The sequence below is a fragment of the Mercenaria mercenaria genome, chromosome 9 (assembly GCF_021730395.1).
Source record: "Mercenaria mercenaria strain notata chromosome 9, MADL_Memer_1, whole genome shotgun sequence".
In the NCBI taxonomy this organism is placed as follows: domain Eukaryota; kingdom Metazoa; phylum Mollusca; class Bivalvia; order Venerida; family Veneridae; genus Mercenaria; species Mercenaria mercenaria.
This window is the reverse complement of record NC_069369.1, coordinates 59078210-59091189: the sequence shown is the minus strand read 5'-3', so window position 1 is coordinate 59091189 and position 12980 is coordinate 59078210. Positions and strand designations below refer to the sequence as shown.

Here is a 12980-nt window from a genome sequence, read left to right as displayed (position 1 = left end):
ACTGTGAGATCATTTAATTTTGTTGGCATAAAGTTTCGTGGTTTCAGTAAAAGTGGCTATTTCCTTGTGACATGAATTAAAGGATTTGAAATGTTAACCCTTATCATGCTGGACACGATTGAGTCTGCCTTTGCGACCAGTGTAAATCATGATCAGCATGCACATCCGTGCAGTCTGATCATGATCTGCACTGTTTGCTATTCAGTCAGTATCTTTTTGGTAAGCACCCCTTTTAACAGTTAATGGTACAGTCCAAATTGAAATATGGACAAGTTCATTATAAACATTTAGCAGGGTAAGGAAACAATAAATAGGAACTCTGTTTGTTGGGATTAAATTTGGTGGACAGACGCAACCAAAAAAGTCCACGAAAATTAGTCCCCCACAAATATTAATGTTTTCACAGTATTATTGCTAAAACGATCAAACCTCCTTGCAAAAACACCTAAATACATGGTACTAACTGCAGGATTTCTAAGGTCATAGTTAACACCTTTATAATTCATTACACTGTAGTTTGGCTTATATTAATAAATAGACCTGCTTACATATCTACAACAGTCATGTATAATAAGCACCAAAAGTAGGATCAGATATGAAGAGTTCTTAACAACACAAATAGGGCCGACTTCTATAAAATAAAAGTGGCATGAGAAATATCAAATCTACAGACGACTCATCCTGCAGCCATTTTTTTTTTTACAAAATTGAAGATTTTCAAATCATAAAAACATCTTTAATGGGCAGTGGTAAATTTATCAATGGGTGTTTTTGCAAGGAAAAGTTAGATAGCTATTTAGTTATAGTCTCACCTTGACCTTGGGTACACTAGTCTGCCAGAAATGCATTTCTGCTTCATCAGGGTCAGCAGAGGAAAGTTCAAGGTTGTTTCCAGAGGAACAGTTGCTTAGCAACGACAGTAAACTTTGACCTCCCTCTGAGTCATCATTAATCTGCAAATAACAAGAATATAAAACCTTCACAATAAGTAATTCATAAGTAGAGAATCTTACCAAAGTGTTTTTTTACATACCAAATTTATAACAGAAGTTGAATAAAATAATAGAATACGATGCTCTGCCAAGCAGATGATCATTTTTATTCAACAAGTCTAATAAATTCTATGCAGAAAGACCAGATGTAAGATTTTTTTATGACATGCTGAAACTTAAAAATTTCTTCTTTCTTTACTGATTCTAAACTATGTCAATTTGACACACATCTTTTATACTTGTGAACTCATGCCAATGTCAAAATGTTACTACATTAGTATAATACCATATATGTGTGAAAAAGGACATAACTGCAAAACCTAGAGCTATCACTGGATTAATTTATATCCCAACAATACTGCTTTGTCAGAGGAAACAAGTGTGTGATGTTTCTAAAATCAGCAAGATAAATATTCAAATAAAAGAAGAAATTTGATGGATATTGGTGCCTCAACTTTCATCCGAATCCGAAAAAAAAATATGTCAAGCATAATTATCCTAGATATGTATACAAGTCATAGACTTAGTCATATATAAAGTTGAAAATTTAGCATTCTGATATTTGAATACTCCTGTTATTTGAATATTTTGTCCTGACAAATAGGTTATTCAAATATGCAAAATCCACTGTATAATGTGACTTATAATGCGGAACAAATATTTTAAGTTTGAAGCAAATCCATCAAGTAATAACAAAGATAAAGTGAAAGTGCATCAAAACTTTCATTGAACTGTAGACATAGATGCAGATACTGACACCAACACATGGGTGAGCAGGATAGTTCTCAATATACCTCTGTATAATTGAGCTAAAAATTCTAAGTAAATCCTTTTTTTAGAAACTAGCAGATGCGTAGCAAGCCTGAAAATCACCATACGCACATATGAATTCTTCATATTTCTAGGGGGGTCCGACATGCTTCCCCGGAAAAAAATTGAATTCTGTATCCCATTAGGTGCATTCTGGAGTACTTTGAGGCAAAATTCTAAGTAAATAATTTTGAAAAAGTTTCAAGGTTTTTGTTACACATAAGCAAACAAATTTTTCGTCATTTTTTAAACAACATACCCTCATGCGTATCTGTGTATGCCTGGCTATGCCCCTGACTAGAAAAGTACAGTTCTCCGTTTACGTCCATGTAATCAAGCTAAAAAACCTAGATAAGTACTTTTTTAGAAACCAGACCAGTAGAAAATTTATTTCAATGCATCAATCAACTTACATGATCTTTGATAAAGGACCTCAACATGTTAACGAGAGTGGGTTTTCCCTGAAAGTCAATACTGTAATACCCCTCTAACCAATAATGGAGAAGATCCACTGTCCTCTGTTTTAGGCGGGAAATATTCGTCTCTGTTGAACCCGACCTGAAACAAGAATTAACTCTTTACAAATTTGTTGTCAGCAATTTAAAACAATATTCCTTGACAACAAAATATCAAATCAGTGTCTGCAAAGAAGCCTATATAGTATTTTTGTATAAATAATACTTTGTTTTTGAAAAAAATGCTATGAAAATTTTGTTTAATATACAATAAATAAAAATCTGTTAACTGAAACTTTTGTGACAATAATGCCACACAGAGTATCGTTTGACACTTAACTCAAAGTCTTGAAAATATCAAACAGTTGAAATAAAGTCTAGGTGTTAAATTTTACATTTATAATTTATATTCATTACAGACTTAGAAATCTGAACAGGAGTCACTCAATTTTTACAAAAAAAGCATGTATAGTATCTTTGAAAATTTGAACATATTTAAAAAGTAAACATACATCTTGTAAACTTGAATGTGCACACCATATATATTATCCAATTAATGTACATATATTCAGTTAATGTGCAATAACTCAGTTATAGAATATAAACCTTTTTACATTAATTGACATATAACCAGTCATAGCCTCATAGGCCTATTGCTGAATATTTTTCATATTAAAGTTACTTAAAGACATATTGTTCAGGTGAGAATGTGCAATAAATATTATTAAAATACTAATTAAACCCTTGTACCAGCTTTAGAAAATATTGTCTTCTACACAGGATGTATTTTATAAGAAAATGCAATAACAAAATGGCGTATTTACCCTTACCCTGCTAAATTTCTATAATGAACTTGTCCATCTTTCAATTTGGACAGTAGCATTAACTGTAAAAAGGGGTTCATACCAAAAAGATACTGACTGAATGGCAAACAGTGCAGATCATGATCAGACTGAAGAGATATGCAGTCTGATCATGATCTGCACTGGTCGCAAAGGCAGAATCAATTTGTATCCAGCATGATAAGGATTACTTAAGCGACTAGAAACAGAACAAGACTGAAAGACAGAACCAACCTGAAGCACAAAGAATAAGCTGGAGAATTAGTTAGGATAAAAAATGTGTGATATATAGTCCGAATATAATAAATATCTGAATCTGTTCCTTTCATTTATTACACTAAGTCTTTTAATAGCAATAACAATTTTACTTAATGCACATATACATACTTTTGTACAGAATTCTAAGTGACAATATACCCATCCAAAATTGACTTATCCCAATAAATCAATTTTTGTTGTTTTATAATAAGCTGTTTTTAACATTTGGTCCTGTGGTCCTGTGTGATCCAAAAACAAGAGGGCCAAGATGGCCCTAGGTCGCTCACCTAAGAAACACTCCATAACAGTGTAAAACATGTTTGACCTAGTGATTTCATGGAAACAAATATTCTAACCAATTTTCATTAAGATTGGACCAAACAATTGGTCTCTTGCGATAAAACAAGCATTTTCTTAGATATGACCTAGTTTTTGACCCTAGATGACCCATGTTCAAACTCGACCTAGATTTTATCAAGGCAATCATTCTGACCAAAATTCATGAAGATCAACTGAAAAATACAGCCTCTATCACATACAGATGTTTTTTCTTTAATTTGACCTAGTGACCTAATTTTTGACCTCAGATAACCCATATTCAAAATCGACCTAGATTTCATCAAGGCAATCACTCTGACCAAATTTCATGAAGATCAATTGAAAAATACATCCTCTATTGCATATACAATGTTTTTCTTCGATTTGACCTAGCGACCTAGTTTTTGACCCCAGATGACCCATTTTCGAACTCGGCCTAGATTTTATCAAGGTTATCATTCTGGCTAAATTTCATGAAGATTAGTTGAAAAATACCGCCTCTATTGCATACACAAGGTTTTTCTTTGATTTGACCTAGTGACCTAGTTTTTGACCCCAGATGACCCATTTTCGAACTCGGCCTAGATTTCTTCAAGGACATCATTCTGACCAAAATTCATGAAGATCAATTGAAAAATACCGCCTCTATCGCATACACAAGGTTTTTCTTTGATTTGACCTAGTGACCTAGTTTTTGACCCGAGATGACCCATTTAAGAACTCGGCCTAGATTTCATCAAGGCAATCATTCTGACCAAAATTCATGAAGATCAATTGAAAAATACAGCCTCTATCGCATACACAAGGTTTTTCTTTGATTTGACCTAGTGACCTAGTTTTTGACCCGAGATGACCCATTTAAGAACTCGGCCTAGATTTCATCAAGGCAATCATTCTGACCAAAATTCATGAAGATCAATTGAAAAATACATCCTCTATTGCATACACAAGGTTTTTCTTTGATTTGACCTAGTGTCCTAGTTTTTGACCCGAGATGATCCATTTTCGAACTCGGCCTAGATTTCATCAAGGTTATCATTCTGACCAATATTCATGAAGAAGAATTGAAAAATACAGCCTCTATCGCATACACAAGGTTTTTCTTTGATTTGACCTAGTGACCTAGTTTTTGACCCGAGATGACCCATTTTCAAACTCGGCCTAGATTTCATCAAGGTTATCATTCTGACCAATATTCATGAAGATTAATTGAAAAATACCGCCTCTATCGCATACACAAGGTTTTTCTTTGATTTGACCTAGTGACCTAGTTTTTGACCCGAGATGACCCATTTTCGAACTCGGCCTAGATTTCATCAAAGTTATCATTCTGACCAATATTCATGAAGATTGAATGAAAAATACAGCCTCTATCGCATACACAAGGTTTTTCTTTGATTTGACCTAGTGACCTAGTTTTTGACCCGAGATGACCCATTTTCGAACTCGGCCTAGATTTCATCAAGGTTATCATTCTGACCAATATTCATGAAGATTAATTGAAAAATACAGCCTCTATTGCATACACAAGCTAAATGTTGACAGAGGACAGACGATGGACGACAGACGCCGGACATCGAGCGATCAGAAAAACTAAAAAAATCACTTGTTTTATCCTCATTTTTCTGTTGTTTTTAAGTGTGTTCACAAGGAAACATTATTCTGTTTTGTTAAGAGTGTCTGTCAATAATCTATTCTGTTGTTTTAAGTGTGTAAGAAAACTAAAGATTCTGTTGTTTTAAGTGTGTACTGTAACTTATTATTCTATTGTTTAAATGTGAATGTGTTAGCTGACAAATTACTCTGCTGTTTTGCGTGTGTCAATTAACACTATTCTATTAAATGTCTGTTTAAATATTCTTCTGTTGCTTTCAATGTGTTAGTTGACAAATTATTCTGTTGTTTTTTTTTTTTTCAGGCATGTATTTTATGTTCTAAATGTGTGTCTGTGTAGTTGACATAATTCTGCTGTTTTAGATTGTGACTTAAGACACTATTCGGTTGTCTTTTAATGTGTCGGTTAACAAACTCTCTCTTGTTTTTAAATGCATCTGCCAACACATTATTCTGTTGCTTTAGTGTTTGTGCTGACAAATTATTCTGTTATTTGTCAGTATGTCAGCTCTGACATACAACTTTATAAAATGTCATTAAGATTCAGTATGATGAACAGCTTGCAATAGTTTACCAAAATCAAATGATTTTATTGGATATAAAAACACCAAAGATGCCATTCAAAAGGACAACAAGTTACCACCACACCAAAAGTATAAATCAAGCTTAACCACAACAATAATGCCAAGCAAATTAAAAAAACCCTGATGACTTGCAATCTTACTGCAGAACAACAGAACACCTTTTAGTTAATTTGTTCATTTGTTTGAATTTTCAGGCATTTTGACAATGACAAAACAACATGTCCCATAGCAAGCCTGTATAATATGGTAAGATGCAACTGAACTGGCTTAAATTTTTGGACCAGTGTAAATTTAAATTTTCTTTTGGTTAGATTCCTTACCTCTTACTTCACAAATATATTATCCATTTGCAGGAATTTCAGATTAAATTTTGACATAAAAATATTTTCTGTTCTCCTCCTATATTCTCTCCTACTCAGCATAGTTCATTCACCCCTCTTATAGTATAATTCACTCATTATACAGTATAATTCACCCCTCTTATAGTATAATTCACTTCTTATACAGTATAATTCACCCCTCTTATAGTATAATTCACTTCTTATACAGTATAATTCACCCCTCTTATAGTATAATTCACTTCACTTCTTATACAGTATAATTCACCCCTCTTATAGTATAATTCACTTCTTATACAGTATAATTCACCCCTCTTATAGTATAATTCACTCCTTATACAGTATAATTCACCCCTCTTATAGTATAATTCACTCCTTATACAGTATAATTCACCCCTCTTATAGTATAATTCACTCCTTATACAGTATAATTCACCCCTCTTATAGTATAATCCACTCCTTATACAGTATTATAATACTCTCTTTATACAGTAAAATTCATTTCTCATTATAATTCACCCCTCATACAATACACTTACTCACTCTTTATACAGTATAATTCATTCCTTATACAGTATAATCCAATCATTTTACAATATAATTTTAAAATATAATTCTCCCTCATCCATTATACAGTACAATTACATATTACAATGGTTATAGTTGTGCCTATAGAGAGAAGATTATGGCTATGTAGATGAAACAGCTAAGCGAAGCAATGGACTCTAAGCCTTACCTCTTTTTTAACTTAATTGTAAGCACTCTGAATGCACAAGGAGGAATATATATTTTCAAATATGATATGCATTCTGAATAGTTCACTCACAATGCATACTGTAAAATCATTTTTTTTTTCATAGAGGACTATTTTTTGAGGATTTCCCAGTTGCAGTAATGAATCTCAAATGAAAAAATCTAAAAATCCCATAAACCCTTAGCCTGCTGGTGGCATGTGATTTTGCCTTTGCGACCAGTGCAGAACAACACTGTTCACTATTCAGTCAGTATCTTTTTGGTAAACTTCCCTTTTAACAGTTAATGGTACTGTCCAAATTGAAAGATGGACCAGTCCATTTTAGAAATTTAGCAAGGTAAGGGTTAATATTACAGTCAAACCTGGGCTAAAGACCACCTCTGAATAAAGGCCACAACTTTTCAACATGCCTAAAAAGGCCACTGTTTTCTCTGCACATTTCAATATCAATAGTGAAAATTTACCCATATTTAGAGACCACCTGTCACCACATTTTTCATTTCCCGACAGTGGTCTTTAAACACAGGTTTGACTGTATCAACAAAATTTGAATCCTTACCCTGTTAAATTTCTATAATGAACTTGTCCATCTTTCAATTTGGAGAGTACCATTAACTGTTAAAAGGAGTACATACCAAAAAGATACTAACTGAATGGCAACCAGTGAAGGTCATGGTCAGACTGCATAGATGTGCAGGCTGATCATGATCTGCACTGGTCACAAAATGTCCAGCATGATAAGGGTTAAATTGAAGAATTCGCTATCTAAGAAACAGCCATTTTAGCCAAAAAACTAAATGATTTTACAGTATGTAATATTTGAAGCATAAAACAAGAGGACCATGATGGTCCTGAATCGCTCACCTGTTCCCTCATGACCCAGTTTTGAGTATGACGTCGCTTTTTCTATTATTTGACATAGTGACCTAGTTTTTGAGCTCATGTGACCCAGTTTTGAACTTGACCTAGACATTATCAAGATAAAAATTCTGACCAATTTTCGTGAAGATCTATTGAAAAATATGGTCTCTAGAGAGGTCACAAGGTTTTTCTATTATTTGACCTATTGACCTAGTTTTTTAAGGCACGTGACCCAGTTTCAAACTTGATCTAGATATCATCAAGGTGAACATTCCGACCAATTTTCATACAGATCCCATGAAAAATATGGCCTCTAGAGAGGTCACAACATTTTTTCATGATTTGACCTACTGACCTACTTTTTGAAGGCACGTGACCCACTTTCGAACTTGACCTAGATATCATCAAGATGAACATTCTGACCAAATTTTATGGAGATCCATTCACAAGTATGGCCTCTAGTGAGGTCACAAGGTTATCTATTTTTAGACCTACTGACCTAGTTTTTGACCGCACATGACCCTGTTTTGAACTTGACCTAGATATCATCAAGATGAACATTCAGACCAATTTTCATACAGATCCCATGAAAAATATGGCCTCTAGAGAGGTCACAAGGTTTTTCTATTATTTGACCTACTGACCTAGTTTTTGAAGGCATGTGACCCACTTTCAAACTTGACCTAGATATCATCAAGATGAACATTCAGACCAACTTTCATACAGATCCCATGAAAAATATGGCCTCTAGAGAGGTCACAAGGTTTTTCTTATATTTGACCTACTGACCTAGTTTTTGATGGCACGTGACCCAGTTTCGAACTTGACCTAGATATCATCAAGGTGAACATTCTGACCAATTTTCATGAAGATATCATGAAATATATGGCCTCTAGAGAGGTCACAAGGTTTTTCTATTTTTAGACCTACTGACCTAGTTTTTGACCGCACATGACCCAGTTTCGAACTTGACCTAGATATCATCAAGGTGAACATTCTGACCAATTTTTATGAAGATCCATTCATAAGTATGGCCTCTAGAGAGGTCACAAGGTTTTTCTATTTTTAGACCTACTGACCTAGTTTTTGACCGCACGTGACCCAGTTTCGAACTTGACCTAGATATCATCAAGATGAACATTCAGACCAACTTTCATACAGATCCCATGAAAAATATGGCCTTTAGAGAGGTCACAAGGTTTTTCTATTATTTGACCTACTGACCTACTTTTTGATGCCACGTAACCCAGTTTCGAACTTGACCTAGATATCATCAAGGTGAACATTCTGACCAATTTTCATGAAGATCTTGTGAAATATATGGCCTCTAGAGAGGTCACAAGGTTTTTCTATTTTTAGACCTACTGACCTAGTTTTTGACCGCACGTGACCCAGTTTCGAACTTGACCTAGATATCATCAAGGGGAACATTCTGACCAATTTTCATAAAGATCCCATGAAAAATATGACCTCTAGAGTGGTCACAAGCAAAAGTTTACGCACGCACGCATGCACGCACGCACGACGGACGACGGACGCTGCGCGATCACAAAAGCTCACCTTGTCACTTTGTGACAGGTGAGCTAAAAATGCTGCTCTGGTACAATATACAGTATAACTGTACATTTCTGAAGCAGCTTTCTTTCAGTAATGAACTAATGGACTAAAAGAATGACTGAATATTAAGTTGTTACTCAGGTATTATGTACATTAGAACATTTTCATTATCTATGAGATTCTGGCCATATAAAATATATTTCAATTACAACTATACCTACTTTTAGTTATTTAAAATTTCAGACATAAAAATCATGTCTTTTGCAAATTCTTCTAGTACTTTATGGAATTATTCAAAGTGTTGAATTTCTTTCCATATCATTTTAACACAAATATGCCAATTCACTCCACTCTCCAACTTCACAAGTCAAAAGAAAGCTTTCAACTAAAAGAAATCAAAACTAGGTGCTTTCTCAAAAAATAAAAACTGTTCTACAATTACAGGGATAACTAATAAAAAAAAAAACAACAATTCTATGTGTACATTTTGCTGAAACTGCAGCAGCAACTAAAATCTACAAGTACTCTGGTACAGAAATATGGGGATATGAAATTATATTATTCAGTAATGCTAAGAAGTTGGATGAAATACATGAATATTTGCTATCTGTAAGCTTGTCTGTGAATATGCAAAGCAAAGGAAATTACTGTTTACAAATACACGGCTGGGAAACTTTTGAGCAATTATCATGATAAGAAAAAGAGGCAGAAATTTTGATACATTTCTAAGAAACATTTCTTATCTATGGAATAAATACAATTAGTACTTAAGTGGTTAAGCAACTCTATGGGTTTCATGTAACCAATTCACAGAAACTGTCTTGAGTTAACAGTATTACTATTAAATACTTACTTAGTTGCCGCAGCAAACTTGTTGATGAGAAAGGTCATGACCTCTGTTGCTGTGGTGAAGTAACGGTAACAAAAAAGGAACTGGTGTATATAACCATCACTCAGTGCAGTGCTGGAAAACAGAAAAGCTTTTTTAATTATAATGTAAGAAATATCAAAATTAACAACTAAGCGATAAAAAAAGGTGCAATATCTGTTTAAATTCTGCAAGAATACAGAAAGGTGAAATAATAAATAAAACTTCTAGGATTTTCACATTTTTTTGCCACAGCTGTCATCAATAATCATGTAACTGAATTTGGAGAACCAGTCTCAGAATGCAACCTTACCATTGGTCAATTTTAAAACTGTTCCATGGAGCAACCAATCAAATGCTCAAAAGTTTAGACTAGTCTCATAACTCAAATTCATAACCTCGTACCCTGATTGACTAGATAAATAACTTTGGCCTTTTGTATGAAACTATGTGTGTTTGATATACTTACGATGCAAACAGGTAGGCCATGAGACCTTCAGGAGTTCCGGCATGCAGGGCTTGTATCTCACAACCTGTGTGGGGTTCACGCAGAGTCTGGAATTGTAGCAGGGGATTGTCAGGGCGGGGCTGGAGATGCAGGGGCTCCCCTGGGGCAGATATTGCTATTGAGTGAAGATAACTGACATCTATACCCTGAAGCTCTGCTAATAACATCTGAAACACAGGAACACATCATGAAAAGCATTTCAGTACATGTATCTCCTTAAACATAAATTCAAGAAAAAAGAACCTTTTGTACCCTGACACCTGCAAACAATGGTAATTAAAATTATTTCTAATGTTTTCTGTTTCACTAATCTGAAGACAAACTTGGGGACATTCTAAACCTATGCTAAAGATAGTATATTATACCAGATTTATATAGCCCTTTTTTATGATAAGAAAGTTCCAAAGGGGCTTTACCTGTGAACAAAATCCAATAAACACAGAAAACCACTAAGTTCATTTAAGAAATAATTTATAGCAAAAGAGTGCTTTAACACTATTTATGCAAGATGGGTGGTTATACGTCGGGTGTAATAATTTCACGAGGGCGAAGCATAAGAGTGTCTAACAGAGGCAAGCATATTAGAATTCTGATTTAAACACGTTTTCCAAATATTGATGAAGGCAGATCTCTAAGATTAATACATTAAAATGTTTAATAAATTGAAAGATGTTTTCTTTTTAGAAATAAGATAGTTATACAATTTACCTGTATATGGGTTTTACAAAGGTCAATAAACACGATTCTTCGTGTCATCTCAGTGATGTCCTTGGCAACTTGTAACAACTGTGTCTTCTCAGCTGTAAAACAGGAAATAATTTAACATTTTTGGTACATGTTACTGTGCAATATCTAATTAATATTTTCGTTAATAATGTAGACTTCAGTAGCAACATCATTTGATTTCTTTTTTATAGGGCAGAATAATTAACCTTTAGCCTGTTGGCGGCAAGTGATTTTGCCTTTGCGACCAGTGCAGACAAAGGTCTGTACTGTTCGCTATTCAGTCAGTAAATTTTCAGTGAACACCCCCTCAAATAGATGGTATTGCCCAAACTGAATGATTGACTAGTCCATTTTAGAAATTTAGCAGGCTAAAGGTCAAATAGAAAAGTCTCCTTAGATTTAAGTAGGACTCACTGGAAAGCTTTTAGTACAAGGTTTAGGAAAGAATATGGTAACACCTAGGGTACTGTTTGAAAAAGCATATACCCAGTCACTATATCAAATCATTAACAGGCTTGTTTGTACTAGGTCTTGGAAATGTGTAACACCAAGCCAGGTCATATTCAAAACAATAACCACATCTTGATAGTATTTGAAATGTAGTATTCAAAATAAAGAAATGTTGTCTATGGAAATTTTACATTCAGTGTTTACTTGAGATATGATAATACAAGTTAATGTAAAACAGAAGTCAAACAAGGATTTATGATTCCTACCTTTCATTGCTTTGTCATTTTTAGACACTTCAAAAGTACTATTTTTGTTTGTGTCTACAAGACTTTTATAAAATTTCTGAGTTCTTTTTCTTGAGCGTTTCTCCATTTTGATTTCCTGACTAAGGGCAGATAACTTTGATAACAACATTTTATGGTTCTGTTCATCCTGTAATGGAAAATAGAAAGATAACATTATTTAAATCATATTTTACAAAATAATTTAACTTTTAGCCTGCTGGCAAGTGATTTTGCCTTTGCAACCAGTGCAGACCCTGATCAGCCTAGCCTGCACATCCATGCGGGCTGATCATGGTCAGCACTGTCCGCTATTAAGTCGGTAAATTTTTAGTGAACACCACTTTGAATAATAAGTGATACTGCCCAAATTGAATGATGGACTAGTCCATTTTAGAAATTTAGCAGGGTAAAGGTTAAACATCTATAGTGGTTCCCTCTATGACAACAATATAAAACTGCAGGATGTCTAGATGATTCTATATATTAAGCAGAATATTATGTACAAAACACAAAATATTTCCTACAAGTATACAGAAAGCAAATATCTTAAAATTGATAATTATATCTTATATCAGATAATCTGATACATGAATAAGTTTCCTTTGCAAGACTCGATTATTGTGTCCAAAGTAAAAATAAATAAAGCAAATAAGAGCATTGTACAATATTCTATTAATGTCATTTTTTAATGTTAATATCATGTTTGATATTTTGGAAATATGTTTGTTTCAGAGTGACATCAGAGTGAGTACCAAAATACT

At 33.9% G+C, this 12980-nt stretch overlaps 1 protein-coding gene across 7 annotated transcripts in view; it reads right to left on the bottom strand.

Moving 5' to 3' along the window:
* The window catches only part of LOC128559530 (kinase non-catalytic C-lobe domain-containing protein 1-like), a 73694-nt gene that overhangs the window by 13019 nt on the left and 47695 nt on the right, over nt 1–12980 (bottom strand). For 6 of the 7 annotated variants that reach the window (XM_053551489.1, XM_053551487.1, XM_053551491.1 and 3 more), the window contains 7 exons: nt 12202–12367; nt 11468–11559; nt 10721–10926; nt 10237–10347; nt 6948–6974; nt 2216–2360; nt 813–953 (listed from right to left, as the gene is read on the bottom strand). In XM_053551489.1, the coding sequence (XP_053407464.1) occupies nt 813–953; nt 2216–2360; nt 6948–6974; nt 10237–10347; nt 10721–10926; nt 11468–11559; nt 12202–12367 (888 nt within the window). The remainder of the gene's footprint in view (nt 1–812; nt 954–2215; nt 2361–6947; nt 6975–10236; nt 10348–10720; nt 10927–11467; nt 11560–12201; nt 12368–12980) is intronic. The other variant, XM_053551490.1, reaches the window with a different exon arrangement.